Genomic DNA, 21,697 nt, shown 5'->3' on the forward strand with positions numbered 1-21,697 from the left:
CTGAAGGTGAGCCAGGTAACTGTACAGGACAGCGAAAAGGCAAAAAAGGAAAGATGTCTCTCAGGAAGTAGTGAGGTATGATAGGCATTCTGTCCAGCAGAGTGGCCCAGGCCCACCACAGTGACAGATGATTGGCTGACTCACTGGTGTGGCCTACCACTGTAAGGTGAGTATGAGAACCATGGTAGACATGCCCTACCACAGAGACAGGTGCCCTGTCTGTCTGACTGTCTGACTCACCGGCCCGGTGGGCAAATCACAGCAGGTCTCCAGCTCAGCGTGTTTGGAATCACAGTAGATGATCATTCTCTGGAGGTCAAACTGCAGGGACAGAAAGTCACAAAGTTAGCTAAATGTACATTACAGTACAGTAAATTAACACAGAATCACAAGATGGACACTAGTCTAAAAGGACAATATGAACAGTACTTCCTTAAAGATGCACTATGCAGAAATCGCTCCGCCATTTCCTGGTTGCTAAAAATCTAACAGTTCTCCTAATTTGAGTTTACGTGACAAAACAAACAAGTATAGTGTAGAGAATCATTGTACCATCTAAATTGCTGTAAAATATCTTTCCCATAAACAAAAATATTGTATTTTCAGCTGCTTGACGCAAAAACAAAACTCAAGAATGGGAAGCATAGAACAAATCTACTGCTTGTTAGACTTGCTGTCAATGAGAATGATCTATAACACAGATTTCACCTTTAATCCACCATGTTGTTCCACCACTTGCTGTAGCATACTGGGAGTATCCCCTGACATTCCCACTGCTCTTAACCTCAACCCTGTTATTTGTAACACCCAGCCACTCACGTCAATGGGCACACTGTCGTACAGCCTCTTTCCGATCACAGTCTTCCCGTGGATATCGATGTCCTCCCTGTCCCCGATGGGCAGGGTCTGGATGAGTTTGCAGTCCAGGTAGAGAGACACAGCCTTGGCCTCGACGCTCAGGCCGATCTTGTGCCAGTTCCTGTCGAACAGGTTGTCCACCTCCTCGTTCTTGAACACAGCTCTCACTGCGTCTTTGGTCAGCCCCACTGCATTGTATTCCACTGCCTTGTTCTCACCGTCCAGACGGATAGACACCTGGGTAGGAGCGACGGTGGAAGGATCAAGTGAATAAACATGAATATGTTAAGAATGAAAGGATTCTCTTATTTGTGTGATAGGCAAATATAACATGTTCTATGCTATCAAATAAAATATAATTTTATTGGGCACATACACAGATTTAGCGTAGTGCTTGTGTTCCTAGCTGTGCACTAGTATCTAACAATTCACAACAACACACATAAATCTAAAAGTAAAAGAATGGAATTAAGAATTATATAAATATTAGGATGAGCAATGTCGGAGTGGCATTGACTAAAATACAGTAGAATAGAATAGAGTATATACACATGAAATGAGTAAAGCAGTATGTAAACATTATTAAAATGACTAGTGTTCCATTATTAAAGTGACAAGTGATTCCATGTCTATGTATATAGGGCAGCAGCCTCTAAGGGGCAGGGTTGAGTAACTGGGTGGTAGCCAGCTTGTGATGGCTATTTAATAGTCTGATGGCCTTGAGATAGAAGCTGTTTTTCAGTCGCTCGGTCCCAGCTTTGATGCACCTCATACTGCCTTCGCCTTCTGGATGATAGCAGGGTGAACAGGCAGTGGCTCGGGTGGTTGATGTCTTTATGATCTTTTTGACCTTCCTGTGACATCGGGTGCTGTTGGTGTCCTGGAGAGCAGGCAGTGTGCCCCCAGTGTGCCCCCGGTGATGCATTGGGCAGACTCTGGAGGGCCCTGCGGTTGCGGGCGGTGCAATTGCCGTACCAAGTGGTCATACAGGATGCTCTCAATTATGCATCTGTAAAGATTGTGAGGGTCTTAAGCCAAATTTCTTCAGCCTCTTGAGGTTGAAGATGCACTGTTGTTCCTTCTTCACCACACTGTCTGTGTGGGTGGACCATTTCAGACTTTCAGTGATGTGTACGCCGAGGAACTTTAAGCTTTTCACCGTCTCTACTGCGGTTCAGTCGATGTGGAATGGGGGAGTGCTCCTTCTGCTGTCTCCTGAAGTCCAAAATCAGCTCCTTCATTTTGTTGACGTAGAGTGAGAGGTTATGTTTCTGGCACCACTCCACCGGGGCCCTCCCCTCCTCCCTGTAGGCTGTCTTGTCATTGTTGGTAATCAGTCATACGGTACTACTGTTGTGTTGTCTGCAAACTTGCTTATTGAGTTGGAGGCATGCATGGCCATGCAGTCATGGGTGAACAGGGAGTACTGGAGGGGGCTGAGCATACACCTTTGTGGGGCCCCTGGGTTGAGGAGGTGTTGATTCCTACCTTCACCACCGAGGGGTGGCCCGTCAGGTAGTCAAGGACCCAGTTACACAGGGCGGGGTTCAGACCCAGGGCCCCGAGATTAATGATGAACTTGGAGGTTACTATGGTGTTGAAGACTGAGCTATAGTCAATGAACAGCATTCTTACATAGCTATTCCTCTTGTCCAGATGTGATAGGGCAGTGTGTAGTGTGACAGTGATTGCATCATTTGTGGATCTATTGGTGTGGTATAAAAAATTGAAGTAGGTCTAAGGTGTCAGGTAAGATAAAGGTGATATGATCCTTAAAAACTTGTTAGGGATCAAATCCCTTTGACGGGATCGATTTGACAACATCCGGTGAAATGTCAGAGTGCCAAATTCAAATTAAATTACTATAAATATTAAACTTTCATGAAATAACACATGCAATACACCAAATTAAAGCTACACTTGTTAATCCAGCCAATGTGTCAGATTTCAAAAAGGCTTTACGGCGAAAGCAAACCATGCGATTATCTGAGGACATGTAAGGTTTCACTTCAGCAGTAATAAATTCATGAACTTCTTTGAGGAAAAGATCATGATCATTAGAAAGCAAATTACAGACTCCTCTTTAAATCTGCGTATTCCTCCAAAGCTCAGTTGTCCTGAGTCTGCACAACTCTGCCAGGAGACTAGGATCAAGAGATACACTCAAGTGTTTTAGTACTATATCTCTTGACACAATGATGAAAATAATCATGGCCTCGAAACCTTCAAGCTGCATACTGGACCCTATTCCAACTAAACTACTGAAAGAGCTGCTTCCTGTGCTTGGCCCTCCTATGTTGAACATAATAAACGGCTCTCTATCCACTGGATGTGTACCAAACTCACTAAAATTGGCAGTAACAAAGCCTCTCTTGAAAAAGCCAAACCTTGACCCAGAAAATATAAAAAACAATTGGCCTATTCCATTCCTCTCAAAAAAATGTGAAAAAGCTGTTGCGCAGCAACTCAGTGCCTTCCTGAAGACAATGTATACGAAATTCGAAATGCTTCAGTCTGGTTTTAGACCCCATCATAGCACGTTTTAGGACCACTATTGTTTTCACTATATATTTTACCTCTTAGGGATGTCTTTCGAAAACATAATGTTAACTTTCACTGCTATGCGGATGACACACAGCTGTACATTTCAATGAAACATGGTGAAGCCCCAAAATTGCCCTTGCTTGAAGCCTATGTTTCAGACATAAGAAGTTGGATGGCTGCAAACTTTCTACTTTTAAACTTGGACATAACAGAGATGCTTGTTTTAGGTCCCAAGAAACAAATAGATATTCTGTTGAATCTGACAATTAATGGTGGATGTACAGTCGTCTCAAATAAAACTGTGAAGGACCTCGGGGTTACTCTGGACCCTAATCTCTCTTTTGACGAACATATCAAGACTGTTTCAAGGACAGCTTTTTCCATCTACGTAACATTGCAAAAATCAGAAACTTTCAGTCCCAAAATGATGCAGAAAAATTAATCCATGCTTTTGTTACTTCTAGGTTAGACTACTGCAATGCTTTACTTTCCGGCTACCCGGAAAAAGCACAAAATAACCTTCAAGTAGTGCAAAATACGGCTGCTAGAATCCTGACTAGAATCCTGATAATCATATTACTCCAGTGCTAGCCTCCCTACACTGGCTTCCTGTTAAGGCAAGGGCTGAATTCAAGGTTTTACTGCTAAGCTACAAAGCATTACTTGGGCTTGCTCCTACCTATCTTTCCGATTTGGTCCTGCCGTACATACCTACACGTACGCTACGGTCACAAGACGCAGGCCTCCTAATTGTCCCTAGAACTTCTAAGCAAACAGCTGTAGGCAGGGCTTTCTCCTATAGGGCTCCATTTTTATGGAATGGTCTGCCTACCCATGTGAGAGACGCAGACTCTGTCTCAACCTTTAAGTCTTTACTGAAGACCCATCTCTTCAGTGGGTCATATGATTGAGTGTAGTCTGGCCCAGGAGTGTGAAGGTGAACAGAAAAGCTCTGGAGCAACGAACCGCCCTTACTGTCTCTGCCTGGCTGGTTCCCCTCTCTCCACTGGGATTCTCTGCCTCTAACACCATTACAGGAGCTGAGTCACTGGCTTACTGGTGCTCTTTCATGCCGTCCCTAGGAGGGTTGCGCCGTGGTCGAGATATTTGTGGGCTATATTCGGTCTTGTCTCAGGATGGTAAGTTGGTGGTTGAAGGTATCCCTCTAGTGGTGTGGGGGCTGTGCTTTGGCAAAGTGGGTGGGGTTATATCCTTCCTGTTTGGCCCTGTCTGGGGGTATCATCGGATGGGGCCACAGTGTCTCCTGACCCCTCCTGTCTCAGCCTCCAGTATTTATGTTGTAGTAGTTTATGTGTCGGGGGGCTAGGGTCAGTTTGTTATATCTGGAGTACTTCTCCTGTCTTATCCAGTGTCCTGTGTGAATTTAAGTATGCTCTCTCTAATTCTCTTTTTCCCCTCTTTCTTGGCATGATGACTCCTTGCTGTCCCCAGTGCACCTGGCCGTGCTGCTGCTCCAGTTTCAACTATCTGCCTGCGGCTATGGAACCCTGACATATTCACCGGACGTGCTACCTGTCCCAGACCTGCTGTTTTCAACTCAGCAGGAGCAGTAGAGAAACTCTTAATGATCGGGTATGAAAAGCCAACTGACATTTACTCCTGAGGTGCTGACTTGCTGCACCCTCGACAACTACTGTGATTATTATTATTATTTGACCATGCTGGTCATTTATGAACATTTGAACATCTTGGCCATGTTCTGTTATAATCTCCACCCAGCACAGCCAGAAGAGGACTGGCCACCCCTCATAGCCTGGTTCCTCTCTAGGTTTCTTCCTAGGTTTTGGCCTTTCTAGAGAGTTTTTCCCAGCCACCGTGCTTCTACACCTGCATTGCTTGCTGTTTGGGGTTTTAGGCTGGGTTTCTGTACAGCACTTTGAGATATCAGCTGATGTAAGATGGGCTATATAAATCTATTTGATTTGACAGCACCCCATCAAACATACACAGACAATCATAATTCAACCCGCCAGGCGCGACACGAAACTCAGAAATAAAGATATAATTCATGCCTTACCTTTGACGAGCTTCTTCTGTTGGCACTCTAATATGTCCCATAATCATCACAAATGATCCTTCTGTTCGATTAATTAAGTCGTTATATATCCAAAATGTCCATTTATTTGGCACGTTTGATCCAGAAAAACACTGGTTCCAACTCGCGCAACATGACTACAAAATATCTCATAAGTTACCTGTTATCTTTTTCCAAACATTTCAAACAACTTTCCTAATACAACTTTAGGTATTATTTTTACATATATAATCAATCAAATTTAAGACGGGATAAACTGTGTTCAATACCGGACAAAAACAATGTGTAGCGAGCTTTCAGGTCACGCGCCTCTAACAAACAGTACACTTCACTCTACCCTCATCCTGAAACAGAGCTACTTCTTCATTACACAAAGGAAAAACCTCAACCAATTTCTAAAGTCTGTTGACATCCGGTGCAAGCGATAGGAACTGCAAGCAAGTGCCTTAGAAATCCAGATCCCCATAGAAAACAGAGTGACCACAATTAATTTTTTCCTGGATGGTTTGTCCTCTGGGTTTCGCCTGCCAAATAAGTTATGTTATACTCACAGACATCATTCAATCAGTTTTAGAAACTTCAGAGTGTTTTCTATCCAAAATAAATAATATGCATATCCTAGCTTCTGGGCATGAGTAGCAGGCAGTTTACTTTGGGCACGCTTTTCATCCGGATGTGAAAATACCACCCCCTAGCCGTAAGAAGTTAACTAGCCTCTCAAAACACTTCAGGATGACAGAAGAGAGTGCTACAGAGAGATAGTAATTTAGTTCAGTTATCTTTGGTTCCTTGGGTACAGGAACAATGGTAGACATCTTCAAGCAAGTGGGGACAGCAGATAGTCAAATCAAATCAAATCCCATTGTATTTGCCGCATGCGCTGAATACCAAAGGTGTAGAGCTTACAGTGAAATGCTTAATTACAAGCCCTTAACCAAAAATGCAGTTTTAAGAAAAAATTTAAGTTAAAGTATTTACTAAAAAAAATGAAGTAAAACAATTCATTTAAAAAATTACAATTAAAAAAATAAGATGAAGGGGAAAAAAGCAACAATAAAATAACAGTAACGAGGCTATATACAGGAGGTACCGGTACAGAGTCAATGTGCGGGGGAACAGGTTAGTCGAGGTATCGATAATAAAGTTGGCATGTGGCAACAGTGTAAAAATGGGAGTGGGGGGTCAATGCAAATAATCAGGGTAGCCATTTGGTTAGGAGTCTTTTGACATGTGGGTAGTTGCTGTTAAGAAGCCTGGAACTAGACTTGGCAATCCGATACCACTTGCCGTGCGGTAGCAGAGAGAGAAGTGTATGACTAGGGTGGCTGGAGTCTTAGGCACTGTTTAGGGCCTTTCTCTGACATCTCCTGGTATAGCAGTCCTGGATGGTAGGAAGCTTGGCCCCAGTGATGTACTGGGCCGTACGCACTACCCTCTGTAGTGCCTTGTGGTTGGAGGCCGAGCAGTTACAATACCAGGCAGTGATGCAACCAGTCAGGATGCTCTTGTTGGTGCAGCTGTAGAACTTTGAGGGTCTGAGGACATATGTCAAATCTTTTCAGTCTCCTGAGGGGAAATAGTTGTTGTCATGCCCTGTTCACAACTGTCTTGGTCTCTCAACCTGCTCCACTACAGCCCCGTCGATGAGAATGGGATTGTCTTGAATTGCGACTCCACTTTGTCTCTGTACTTACGTTTTGCCAGTTTGATTGCTTTACGGAGGGAATAACTACATTATTTGTATTCAACCAAATTACCAGTCACCTTGCAATGGTTAAATGGGGTGGTTCGCACTTTCAGTTTGGTTTTTCGTGTGGGTAGGACCAACAGGTAGCCTAGTGGTTAGAGCATTGGACTAGTAACCGAAAGGTTAGAAGATCGAATCCCTGAACCGACAAGGTAAAAATCTATTGTTCTGCCCCTGAACAAGGCAGTTCACTCACTGTTTCTAGGCCGTCATTGAAATTAAGAACATGTTCTTAACTGACTTAATTGGTCAAATAAAAAATATGTCACATGTGCTCCTGTAATGCCCTCTACTGCTCATCCTGTGTCTCCTTGACCTGCTGCCACTCCCCCAGTGTGTGTGTGTGTGTGTGTGTGTGATTGTACGGGCGGAGACAGGTGTGCTGAAGTCAGAGCAGATCCCCATCAGCTGCAACCTGTTCCATAACCAAGACCTCTACAAATCCTCAGCCCTGCCACTTCCATGCTGCCAGATCGTAATCTCAGTCAGTCTACCTTACTAGTCAGATCCTGTTGTGCCTGTTTTCCTTGCCTGATGCGGTTTTCCTCTCCGCTACAGTTCTGCCCGCTCTGACTCTGCTCCCTGTCTCCAGTCGCACGTCTCGTCATCCTGCTACTCTGTCCTGGATTCCCCACTCTACTACTCCCTTGGATTCCTCTCCAGACCTGCTTAACTTGTTTCCAGCAACCCACCTGAGCTTCCCCTGACCTGCACTCCATCTCCCCCTGTGTGTCAATAAATATCTCGGTTACTTCATCCCAGTCTCCTCGTCTGAGTCTGCTCTTGGGTTCCCCTGTTCCACTCCATATAACACAACATCCCCAATGCTATTCAATGGTACAAATGATCAGGAAAATAATCATCATGTCTCTCTGTCGATGTGCCAGCACTGCAATTGGCTAGTACAATAGACTCAGCACGGGGTCTGTTGATGAACACACACACACACCACTATGATAACCCACCTGTGGAATTCCGTACTTGTCAAAGATCTGCCAGAGGTACCAGTCCTCCCGTCTCGAGGTCTTCCTGAACTTGAAAGTCGTCACAAAGGCATATTCATCTGGCAGACCTTGAGGGAACACGTCTCTGGAAAACATCAACAGCACAGATGGTTGCCATTCAATCATCACATCCACACTACATGCATTCATTATGACTGGATTGTTCACATAGCTGTAGTATATCTACTGCTACAGGCCTACATATCCTTCTGACTATATGACTAGATTGCATTTGGATTACTGAGACAGTTGGATTTGGGTTGTTAATTGGATTCGTTCTGACATTCTTGCTTTCGTGTTTCTTGATTATTCATTATTTATAAACTTGTTTGACATTTTACTGCACGGGTAGGAGCTAGTAACACAAGCATTTCACCGAAATCGCTATAACATCCTCTAAACTGTGTACGCGACCGATACACTTTGATTTGATTTGATCAATCAGCTTGCAACTGAGATTTTCATCATAAACCAGTGTTGTTGGCTTACCTTTTCAACTCCCATAAAACATTTGGGGTGAACAATAACGTTATAATTGATGAGAAAGAAAAATACTTTTACTTCAATTGAACACCGTCTATGAACTGGCACAAAGGCCAAAGCATAGCCTCAGCAATTCTGGGTTTATGGTTGGATCTTGACAGAGTACAGCCACAACTGGAAGTAACTTTTCGTAGCAGCCTAACCTGCTTGGTAAATTCTTCTAACCTGATACAAAAAGTAACTTCCAGTCATAGCTGTACTCCCTCTAGCCAGAACCAGGGTTTAGTAGATTCCTCATTGGTATAGAAGGGTTGGCTGACAACGTCATTAAAATGATATGTGTATCGATGAGATAGAAGGCTGTGTGGTGTTATGATTCTGAACAGTCAGATCTTTAGCAACAGTGACAAGAAGCTGCTATGTGGGTAATCGGTTGTGGCATCGTTGCATCTTGTTATTGATAATTGTTTTGAGGTGTTTTGACTAATTTATATGCTAATATGGCAAAGCTAGTAGGCTAACCAACAACTGTAATGATGTATTTGAAAGACAGAAAGTACTCATCGTGCAAATGTAATTATGTTGTCAATAAACATTAGGATATTAAATATAGTTTACATGTTGTCAACAATCTAAGCCAATTCCAGTCTTTTTCCCTATAGTTGAACACGGGTGGTTTTATTGCTAATTAACAACTGGTGGGTCTAATCCTGAATGCTGATTTGTTAAAACCGCATTCCATCCGGTGTCTATTCGACAAGTTACCACTGGCTAAATCTGTGATGTTAAAATGCCTATTTACTCTGTTCATAATCAACTGTCTCATCAGCCCAGCCAGGCAATGTATTAACTTAAACTCCACTATTAAAAGGATCTGGACGTTATCTCAGATTTCTTTTAGACTAACTATGAGTTTTCTACAGCGGAAATTTGTATAAACCTTGCCGTCTGTCTCTCCGACATTTGCAACTTTATTTCAATATTCAAATTCGATCTCCAGATGTCCATTAGTAATGAACGTGTCGGGAGTCAGGATGAGACACAGGCAGGCAACTTTTCTGAGCTTCAACTCAGGCCTAACAACATCCGTGCCAATATTTCTCTGGCATTATCACTTAAACTACTACTTTAACTACCAACTCATGTATGCACACGGCCAAATATCACACCTGTGCCATGACTTCCATCGCCTTGTTGCCTGCGCTACTGGCGCGATCTCGCATGGTATTTGTCACAGCAAATACAAAATAGATCACTCACTCTGTCTGTTGTACAATAGGCATGGTCCCAAGTCGAACATAGGAGCTCTGGCCCTCATCAAACCTTGATCCCAGTATGTTTTCCACTTTGAAGTATTCCATCAGGTCGAACCCTGCAACAGACGGGACAGAAAATAACATGATTAGAGTTGTAGCCGAGTAAATCAAATACATAAAGTGGTTTGTAGAACTTTCTTCTGATCACCAATAGAGGGAGCACAGATCATGACAAGGCCAGAGCAACACACAAAACAACATAAAATATGACTATAGGTTGAAAATGACTGACAGAGAGATACCAATTACCCAAGTAATTAGGATGATATTTATACCGTTTCTCACAATATATAAACTAAAGTTAAAAAGTTTGGGGTAACTTAGAAAAAACAAGAAAAGCACATTCTTGATCACCCTTGAGATGGCCTCCCACTCCTCTTTCTATTCTGGTTAGGGCCAGTTTGCGCTGTTCTGTGAAGGGAGTGGCACACAGCGTTGTGTGCCACTGCGTTCATCCACCTCTGGCCTGCTCGCCTCCCTACCACTGAGGAAGTACAGTTCCCGCTCAGCCCAGTCAAAACTGTTCGCTGCTCTGGCCCCCAATGGTGGAACAAACTCCCTCACGACGCCAGGACAGCGGAGTCAATCACCACCTTCCGGAGACACCTGAAACCCCACCTCTTTAAGGAATACCTAGGATAGGATTAAGTAATCCTTCTCACCCCCCCCCCTTAAAAGATTTAGATGCACTATTGTAAAGTGGCTGTACCACTGGATGTCATAAGGTGAATGCACCAATTTGTAAGTCGCTCTGGATAAGAGCGTCTGCTAAATGACTTAAATGTAAATGTAAATCTTCAGGTTCTTGGCAATTTCTCACATGGAATAGCCTTCATTTCTCAGAACAAGAATATTCTGACAAGTTTCAGAAGAAAGTTCTTTGTTTCTGGCCATTTTGAGCCTGTAATCAAACCCACAAAATGCTGATGCTCCAGATACTTTAACTAGACTAAAGAAGGACAGTTTTATTGCTTCTTTAATCAGAACAACAGTTTTCAGCTGTGCTAACATAATTGCAAAAGGGTTTTCTAATGATCAATTAGCCTTTTAAAATGATAAACTTGTATTAGCTAACACAACGTGCCATTGGAACACAAGAGTGATGGTTGCTGATAATGGGCCTCTGTACGACTATGTAGATATTCCATTAGAAATCAGTAGTTTCCAGCAACAATAGTAATTTGCAACATTAACAATGTCTACATTGTATTTATGATCAATTTGATGTTATTTTAAAGGACAAAAAATGTGCTTTTCTTTCAAAAACAAGGACATTTCCAAGTGACCCCAAACCTTTGAATGGTAGTGTAAATACATTTATTAAAAATGTAAAAACAGAAATATCTTACTCACGTAAGTATTCAGACCCTTTGCTATGAGAATCGAAATTGAGCTCAGGTACAACCTGTTTCCATTGAACACCCTTGAGATGTTTCTACAACTTAATTGGAGTACATTTGTTGTAAATTAAATTGATTGGACATGATTTGGAAAGGCACACACCTATCCATATGAGGACTCACAGTTGACTATGCATGACATAGCAAAAACCAAGCCATGAGTTCGAAGGAATTTGTCCGTAGATTGTGTCGAGGCACAGATCTGGGGAAGGCTACCAAAAATATTCTGCAACACTGAAGGTCCCCAAGAACACAGTGGCCTCCATCATTCTTAAATGGAATAAGTTTGGAACCACCAAGACTCTTCCTAGAGCTGGCCGCCCGGCAAAACCTAGCAATCGGGGGAGAAATGCCTTGGTCAGGGAGGTGACCAAGAACCCGATGGCCACTCTGACAGAGCTCCTGGAGAGCTCTGTGGATATGGAAGAACCTTTCAGACTGGCCAACCATGCCTGCAGCATTCCACCAATCAGGCCTTTATGGTTGGTTGGCCAGACGGAAGCCACTCCTCAGTAAAAGGCACATGACAGCCTGCATGGACTTTTCCAAAAGGCACCTAAAGGACTCAGATCATGAGAGAAAATATTCTCTGGTCTGATGAAACTAAGGTTGAACTCTTTGGCCTGAATGCCAAGAATCACATCTGGCACCATCCCTATGGTGAAGCATGGTGGTGGCAGCATCATACTAGGAGACTAGTCAGGATAGAGGTGAAGATGAACAGAACAAAGTACAGAGAGATCATTGATGAAAACCTGCTCCATAACACTCAGGACCTCAGACTGGGGCAAAGGTGAATCTTCCAACAGAACAACAACCCTAAGCACACAGCCAAGACAAAGCATGAGTGGCTTCGGGACAAGTCTCTGAATGTCCTTGAGCGGCCCAGCCAGAGCCCAGACTTTAACCCGATCAAACATCTCTGAAGAGACCTGAAAATAGCTGTGCAGCGACGCTCCCCATCCAACCTGACAGAGCTTGAGAGAATGTGCTGAGAAAATTTTGAGAAATTTCCCAAATTTGCCAAACTTGCAGTGTCACCCAAAAAGCCGAAGGAGCTTCAACAAGTATTGAGTATAGGGTCTGAATACTTATTTAAATGTGATATTTCCTTATTTTTATACATTTGCTAAAAAATCTAAAGACTTGTTTTTGCTTTGTCAATTTGGGGTGTTGTGAGTATATTGATGAGGGGAAAAATATATTTGATCAATTTATGAACAAGGCTGTGACATCAGAAAATGTGGAAAAAGTCAAGGGCTCTGAGTACTTTCTGAATGCACTGTATATTGTTTTTATCACGTCGAGACAGATACATTTTCATTTAGGGGGGTGGGGGTAGAGAGAGCGAGAGAGAGAGCAAGAGGGATCCCAAGGTATTTGTGTAGCAGTAATATTCATGATTCTGGAGTTAGCAAATAGGCATTTGTCATCCCAGCATAAAACATGCAATGATCACTCAAAATACCAAACAGTTCTCACACGCTAAAGTGACGTAGAACTATGCATATTTGGGGCCTCCACCCTACAGGATGTCATCACCTGAGAAAATAATAGTTACAGACAGAAGGAAATTCTCTTTGTAGTTTGTGGTTACCTACCAATTGACCACCAAAGTAGCTATTAAACTGGTTTGATTGAAAACTTCCCAGACTGGTGTAGGCATAGGGTCTCATCCAGCGATCCTATTGAACAAGTGGCGAGATTGACTGGTGATATCACCATTCAGAGCCAGAGGAAACCTTTAAGTCACTCAGTAATCATCATGACTAACTAATTTACATCTGAGTGTTGAGAGATGTAAACAACATGTTGAATAAATACTGAAAAAAGTCAGTAGAGAACCATTGAACCATAGACTGGCGGCCATGATGTCCCCACTGTGTGTAATGATGAACCGGCAGCTTAGCCCAGCGCTCCGATGTTGCCATCTGTCCGGATCAAAAGAATGCAGCGTGTCTTTCCTTTTCCTAGTCACTGCACTCATTTGGCGTCCCCCACAGAGCCAGGTCGCCCCATTGGCCGTCTGTTCTTTGGCTGTTCAGAATAACTTTTTGGAGGATGATGATTATACAGCATCCTCTGCCAATCCAAATTACAGGTCTGTGCTACAGCCATGGCTCGTCCCTAAAGCCATGGGACTCAGCGAGCCAATGGAGCACGGAGAGTATTTGCATAGTGCAGTACGGTGACAGAAGAGAAAACAGAGGTATTAAAAAAGTCACAGCTGGATTATGGGTGGTTTGGTACCTCCTTCGACCACACCCCACCCAGATGACATCTGATCTCAAATTTCTGTTAAAGAACCAACAGGCTAGTTACCCCAGTGTTTTTCCCTACCATCATTTTATTGGCGGGGTGGGGCGAGACCTGTCTGTCTGTCTGTCCGAGTAGTTGTCACTTCCTTGCTGTGAGAGGAAGTAGATGGATGCAGCAGGTCAGAGGAATCTTTATCAGATATCCAGCAGTGTGGTATGACAGGGCGAAGGGGCCCCTGTATGTTTTAGGGTTATATTTTCCTCTGTTGCTAATGTGTCTTTCAAGGCTGTTTCTACAGAACCAGAGTTGGTTTCAGCAGCACTCTCACATTACCGCCTCCATGATGAAACTTAACTGCCCCTTGAACAATGTTAAGTATACCGTATTGACATTCTCCAGGCATATTTATTCTGAATTACGTACATATGGGAAATGTGATTCAAATCTAACTGTGAAAATGTGTACTGTAGCCTGATTAAAACTCTCTTCAGAGTGATTCTCTGTTGCATGAAGAGCAGTCTGCAGTCTGGACTGAAACTTATGAATGAACTCAGCATAGCAGGGTATTCAAGATGCCTGTACTACCAGATACACAGTATACACAGAACAATTTTACAGCAGACAAAAACTACAAATATAATTCAACCCACTTTTCTCATGAATTATGCCAGACTGGCTGTGTATTTATAGGCATTGGCATTGGTAATCAGATCAGATAACTGGCAGCATTAGTAAACACCCTGCCCTTGGCCCTGCTGGCATTGCCATAGTGACTTGTTTGTTGTCTAAAAGGGTGTGTTTTCTTCAAACCACATTAATGTGGTGTGTGACTAACCCTGGAAACCTCAGTCCTGACAAACACACACACACTCGCACACACAACTGTTCCACTGGAGCACCATGACATAACTGCATACAAATGCTAATTTTAGGCTTCTGACTTTAAACAAGTAGAGTTTGATCCCAGCCAGCACATAATGTTCTGAGAACCATATGTTTCTTAGAGATTGGTAAGAACATGGTTGTCCTATGGTTATTTTGCATACAACCCTCTCACAACTTTCTGGGAATGATGCAGGAAATATGTTTGGCTTTGGAACATTCTCAGCACATTTAGGGAACTTGACAAAAAACGTTATTTTCTTGGTATTTCATTACTTTAACAGAATGTTTCCTAAAAGTTCAAATGTGGTTACAATTCATTTCAATTTTGGTAATGTTCTAGAAACATTCTCTAACTGGTTTGACATTGGGTATGTTCTCATATAGTTAAGAGAATGTTCAGAAACAATGTTCTTCTGTGGAATTTTCAGTACTTCAGCATAACGTTTCTTTGGTGTGACTTTCCACCATATATGGCCATACGAATGTGTAAAGGCAAGCCGATTACCTCGTTTCAAGATGGCTGCTACTTACATTCTGGTTAGCGTTGTGAAGCACAAACAAAATAAACACGGAATGCGTTGATTCACACTGAAAGCCGAGACTCCACAGATCATGAGGATGTCTTATTTGTCTAACACTGACCTACCACCAGCTCCAAGAGTCAATATTTTTTATTTTACTCAACATTTTCACCAAACAGCAAACATCTTGCAAGGTAAGCTTCTAATTGGTCTGTGTTTGCTATAGCTACATGGAGGATATTAAAATCATCCTTATGTTGGTAAGAACAAATCTAGCCTATTGCCAATGTTATCTGATGATGTATGACTTAATGGCAAAATCGAATGTACACCAAGTGACTATATCTTTGCGCATCAAAAATATGACCTTGCTTGCTTTGGTGAGGTTGTAGGCATCCATTACACAGGGGATTGGCTACAATGGCACCTTGGCAATCTTGTAGTCAATATAAGCTTTCCAGGGATATGCAGTTGACCTGGGTGGGACAAAGCAAGGCCTTGAACCTTTCATGCGTAATGCAAACTATTGCTACCTGTCTCAGAGACGTGACTCACTGAGCATAATACATTACATTGTAAAACAGATTTCATTGCTTTAATTTCATCGCTTTAAGCATAAAATATTGTTTCTCAAGAAAATTAAAATGTTAAAACGAAGATTATCGAACAGGAAGCGAATAAGAAGGCAGCTATGAATTAGTATACCAACATAGAAGCTTGAATAAAATACTGGTTGGACTCGGATCAGGAGAGCGATTTGGACGAGGATTTTGACTTGGATTTTGACTTGGCCGACAAAGATTGCTGTAAGTAAATCATTTTCATGACTTTATATTGCTAAATTACTATATGTATTTGTTTTTTTATAATTTGCTCTATTTTGATGCTTTGGATAGAGTTTACATAGGCCTACGTAACAAGTCATTTCAATGTTATATACTGTAATTACAAAGTAGTTATTGTTTATGTTTCATATTAGTTCACTGTTTTGCGGTTTGAAGTGTCATCCTTGTAACTTATGAGAGGCCACCAAACTCTCCTGGCCATTGTTATTTGTGGTTCTCACCTCAGCCTTTGTCTCTAAAGTATTACTGTTTGCTGTGTGTGCTTCACACCTTCTATGTGAGTCACTGTACAGATAACGTTTGGGCTTGGTGTTTTTACTCTACAGTAATGTAGTTTTGTAAAGTTAGTCAACTAATTCTGTGTCTTACAACAATATATCCCTTTATTGTATTCACCACAGAGTGGAGGATGTAAAGGATTTGGATTATTTGAGAGGTACCCCTCCCCAGCAAGCTCCCACGCCGGTCGAGGTCTTCATCCCCCACTGTTATCTCAATCACCCCATCTGATGGTTCTGCATCCACTCGTATTAGGCCTCATGAAAAAGAAAAGAAGGGCTTGTGGCACCATTCGTACTAACAGAACCGGTTTCCCGAGACCAAGGTAAACAGCATGACAAAGACAGTGGAGAAGGGGACCATACGTTGGATCAGGACTAACAAGCTGCTGTTTGTGAAATGGAAGGACACTAGGGAAGTAAACATGCTCACCACACAGCATAAGGCATTCAATAACAACCATGTCTCAAGGAGGGTGAAAAAGGAAGAATGTCCCCATCCCTGTTTCTGTGAAGGACTACAATGCCAGCATGGGGGGTGTCGACCTATCTGATGCTCTCTCAGGTCCTCCACAAGACCAGGAAGTGGTAGAAGATTTTTTTCCCACTTTGTGGATATTGCTACAGTAAATGCTTTCATTCTCCACAAGCAAATGGCCAAAGCAAAAGGTCAAACCCCTCTCTCCCAGTTGGCTTTCCGAGAGCAGCTGGTGTTGGCGATGGCTGAATTGGGGGCCCAAAACGAACTCACAACCATCGCAAGACCCCCCACTCAAGGTGAGCACAACTATCCAACACACATGAGAAAAGGAGGAACTGCAAGCATTGCACAAAACACAGGGAGAAAAAAAGGGTGAAATGCCAGTTCGCTTTTTGTTTCCTGGCAAAGAGGGACTGCTTCAAAGACTATCACAACATGCACAAGCTAGTGAAATCTTATCATCTACACCTGGGATGTAAAATGAACATGAATGCCATTTGTAAATAGTTACGCTTATTTCTATCTTTGCGCATTTTTTTGTGAAAGACACGTGTGTAACCAAGTTTGTGTTTGATAAGACATTTTTATGTATATTTTTATATATAGCTGTTGCTTTTATATTGTTTTTGTAAACAGTTCATTTGTGTGTGGAACCAATACATTGGATATGCCTAGGCTAAACATTCAGCTATGTTGAAAAAACACTTGGATATCCCTTGTATGTCCCCCGACACCACCACAATGATTGAGAGAGGTTTTGGTTTTGTAGATTTTAGTTTTTTCTAGTGAACAATAACTTTTAGGCACATCCAGTGTGCAAAAACAGTGCCATTACCACATTCTGACGCTTTGGTGAGGTTGAAAGGACACTTGAATGGACCATGGATACCCCATAACACCACCAATGTTTGAGTGAGGTTGACATGTTAGAAATTGTGTTTTTGTACTGAAAAAATACCATTTAGGAAATACAAATAAGTCCTTCTGTGGCTCAGTTGGTAGAGCATGGCGCTTGGTAGAGCATGGCGCTTGTAACGCCAGGGTAGTGGGTTCGATTCCCGGGACCACCCATACATAGAATGTATGCACACATGACTGTAAGTCGCTTTGGATAAAAGCGTCAGCTAAATGGCATATATTATTATATTATTATTAATAGCACTGGAATGATCTAATTTACAGACATATGCCAATTTGGAGAGGTTTAGGGACACTTGGAAACATCCAGTGACCAAAGCTGACACCACTTACTAAAACACCTGCCCATTTCTAGTTGTTACGTCTATCAATCCCGATTTTTATCTGATGATGTGGAAGCCATCTGTGTTTCCAGCTCTGGGCATCAATAATTCACTTACAGCTTGCCAATGAAAGGGGTGGTATACAGAAGATAGCCCTATTTGGTAAAAGACCAAATCGCTCCGCTTTTCAGTTTGCTGCAGATAACGACTGGAAAGAGTGGCAAAAAATACATCTATCTGGACTGTTATATCTCCAGCTCTTCATTCAAAGACTCAATCATGGACCCTCTTACTGACAGTTGGGTCTGCTTCGCGTGATATTTTGTTGCTTCTACCTTCCTGCCCTTTGTGCTGTTGTCTGTGCTCAATAATGTTTGCACCATGTTTTGTGCTGCTGCCATGTTGTGTTGCTACCATGTTGTTGTCATGTTGTGTTGCTACCATGTTGTTGTCATGTTGTGTTGCTACCGTGTTGTTGTCATGTTGTGTTGCTACCATGCTGTGTTTTCATGTGTTGCTGCCATGCTATGCTGTTGTCTAAGGTCTCTCTTTATGTAATGTTGTGGTGTCTCTGTTGTCACGATGTGTGTTTTGTACTATATTTTGATTTGATTTTTAATCCCAGCCCCCGTCCCCGCAGGAGGCCTTTTGCCTTTTGGTAGGCCGGTATTCTAAATAAGAATTTGTTCTGAACTGACTTGCCTAGTTAAATAAAGGTTAAATAAATGTTTAAATATATATATAAAGGCCCAGAACAGCTCAATAAAAAAATGAGAAACGACGGTCCATCAGGTCAGTCAATACGGAACATTTCAAGAACTTTTAAAGTTTCTTCAAGTGCAGCTGCAAAAAAAATCAAGCGTTATGATGAAACTGTCTCTCATGAGAACAGCCACAGGAAAGGAAGACCCAGAGTTCATAGAGTTACCAGCCTCAGAATTTTCAGCCCAAATAAATGCTTCACAAAGTTCAGGTAACATCTCAACATCAACTGTTCAGAGGAGACCTGATGAATCAGGCCTTCGTGGTCGAATTGCTGCAAAGAAACCACTACTAAAGGAAACTAATAATAAAAAGAGACATGCTTGGTCCCAGAAACACTAGCAATGAACATTAGACTGGTGAAAATCTGTCCTTTGGTCTGATGAGAGCAAATTTAAGATTTTTGGTTCCAACTTCCATGCCTTTGTGAGACGCAGAGTAGGTGAACGGATTATCTCCGCATGTGTGGTTCCCACCATGAAGCATATAGGAGGAGGTGTGGGGGTGCTTTGCTGGTGACACTGTCTGGGATTTATTTAGAATTCAAGGCACAATTAACCAGCATGGCTACCACAGCATTCTGCAGTGATACGCCATCCCATTTGATTTGTGCTAAGTGGGACTATCATTTTGTTTTTCAACAGGACAATGACCCAAAACATCTCCAGGCTGTGTAAGGGCTATTTGACCAAGGAGGAGAGTGATGGAGTGCTGCATCAGATGACCTGGCCTCCACAATCACCTGACCTCAACACATTTGAGATGGTTTGGGGATGAGTTGGACCGCAGAGTGAAGGAAAAGCATCCAACAAGTGCTCAGAATATGCCAACAAGTGCTACTTCAAGACTGTTGGAAAAGCATTCCAGGTGAAGCTAGTTAAGAGAATACCAAGCGAGTGCAGAGCTGTCATCAAGGCAAAGGGTGGCTACTTTCAAGAATCTCAGATATAAAATATATTTTTGATTTGATTAACACTTTTTTGGTTACTATGTGATTCCATATGTGTTATTTCATAGTTTTGACGTCTGCACTATTAATCAACAATGTAGAAAATAGTAAAAATAAAGAAAAACCCATGAATGAGTAGGTGTGTCCAAACTTTTGACTGGTACTGTATATATTCAAGGAATACCAGTACCTAGTTAATGTGCAGGAGTACGAGGTAATCGAGGTACAGTTGAAGTCGGAAGTTTACATACACTTAGGTTGGAGTCATTAAAACTTGCTTTTCAACCAATCCACAAATTTCTTGTAAACGAACTATAGTTTTGGCAAGTCGGTTAGAACACCTACTTTGTGCATGACACAAGTAATTTTTCCAACAATTCTTTACAGACAGATTATTTCTCTTTTAATTCGCTCTATATCACAATTCCAGTGGGTCAGAAGTTTACATACACTAAGTTGACTGTACCTTTAAACAGCTTGGAAAATTCCAGAAAATGATGCCATGGCTTTAGAAGCTTCAGATAGGCTAATTGACATGATTTGAGTCAATTGGAGGTGTACCTGTGGATGTGTTTCAAGGCCTACCTTCAAACTCAGTGCCTCTTTGCTTGACATCATGGGAAAATCAAAAGAAATCAGCCAAGACCTCAGAAAAAAAATTGTAGACCTCCACAAGTTTGGCTCATCCTTGGGAGCAATTTCCAAATGACTGAAGGTACCACGTTCATCTGTATAAACAATCGTAAGCAAGTTTAAACACCATGGGACCACGCAGCCATCATACCACCCAGGAAGGAGACATGTTCGGTCTACTAGAGATGAACGTACTTTGGTGCGAAAAGTGCAAATCAATCCCAGAACAACAGCAAAGGACCTTGTGAAGATGCTGGAGGAGACAGGTACAAAAGTATCTATATCCACAGTAAAACAAGTCCTATATCGACATAACCTGAAAGGCCGCTCAGCAAGGAAGAAGCCTCTGCTCCAAAACCGCCATAAAAAATGCCAGACCACGGTTTGCAACTGCACATGGGGACAAAGATAATACTTTTTGGAGAAATGTCTGAAGAAACAAAACAAAAATAGAACTGTTTGGCCACAATGACCATTGTTATGTTTCGAGGAAAAAGGGGGAGGCTTGCAAGCCGAAGAACACCATCCCAACCGTGAAGCACGGGGGTGGCAGCATCATGTTGCCGGGGTGCTTTGCTACAGAAGGGACTGGTGCACTTTACAAAATAGATGGCATCATGAGATGGGGAAATGATGTGGATATATTGAAACAACATCTCAACACATCAATCAAATGTATTTATAAAACCCAGCCAGAAGAGGACTGGCCACCCCACCCCTCCTCTCTAGGTTTCTTCCTAGGTTTTGGCATTTCTAGGGAGTTTTTCCTAGCCACCGTGATTCTACAACTGCATTGCTTGCTGTTTGGGGTTTTAGGCTGGGTTTCTGTACAGCACTTTGAGATATCAGCTGATGTACAAAGGGCTATATAAATACATTTTATTTGAATTTGATTTGATTTAGCAGAAGCTTTAATCCAGTGGCCTAAAGTTATGGGTGCATACAATTATTGTTGTTGTGAATGTGATGCATTTTCAAACAACTGCATATAGTTGTAGTGATTTATCCTGATTGCTTCCTCTTTATACTGCAGTAAATGCCCAGCCACATAATTAGCACCCTGGTGTTGTCTACTAGAGGATGTGATATATCAGGTCTAGTCAGCGGGAACCACTGGAGAAGCTGTTGTTTTAAACACCAGCTCTGCCAGAAGGCCTCAGCTTCTCAGACAGGTTTACAACCAACATTGTAAAACCTCTGTTCTCCCCCGGATAGGGTTTTCCTGAACTTGGCTGAAAAGCTGTTTCAATACTCAGGAGCAGTAAAGGAAAGAGGATTAAGCAGTAAAACTCTGAATTATGTCATTTTCATATCGCTTTGATACACTAGATTGTGAGGCAAATTAGCATTTTGAACAGCCTGTAAAGCTAGCATTTCTCACTGCTCGATGTTCTCTGTGAGTTAGACATCTCCGTGTCGTGACTCCAATACTTGT

General features: G+C 42.3%; 1 protein-coding gene and 1 long non-coding RNA gene across 5 annotated transcripts in view; one reads left to right on the plus strand and one right to left on the minus strand.

Annotated features, from left to right (window-relative positions):
- LOC118399463 (collagen alpha-1(XXII) chain-like) overlaps positions 1–21,697 on the minus strand; it is a 74,210-nt gene that overhangs the window by 42,733 nt on the left and 9,780 nt on the right. For all 4 annotated transcript variants that reach the window (XM_052472163.1, XM_052472161.1, XM_052472164.1 and 1 more), the window contains exons 5-8: positions 9,953–10,064; positions 8,171–8,294; positions 820–1,095; positions 241–321 (exon numbers count right to left, since the gene is read on the minus strand). In XM_052472163.1, the coding sequence (XP_052328123.1) occupies positions 241–321; positions 820–1,095; positions 8,171–8,294; positions 9,953–10,064 (593 nt within the window). The remainder of the gene's footprint in view (positions 1–240; positions 322–819; positions 1,096–8,170; positions 8,295–9,952; positions 10,065–21,697) is intronic.
- LOC118399465 (uncharacterized) lies at positions 16,326–19,765 on the plus strand. Its single transcript, XR_004828840.2, has 2 exons — positions 16,326–16,973; positions 19,325–19,765. It is a non-coding gene; the product is annotated as an uncharacterized LOC118399465 (long non-coding RNA).

This window comes from Oncorhynchus keta, chromosome 20, assembly GCF_023373465.1.
Source record: "Oncorhynchus keta strain PuntledgeMale-10-30-2019 chromosome 20, Oket_V2, whole genome shotgun sequence".
Classification (NCBI taxonomy): Eukaryota; Metazoa; Chordata; class Actinopteri; order Salmoniformes; family Salmonidae; genus Oncorhynchus; species Oncorhynchus keta.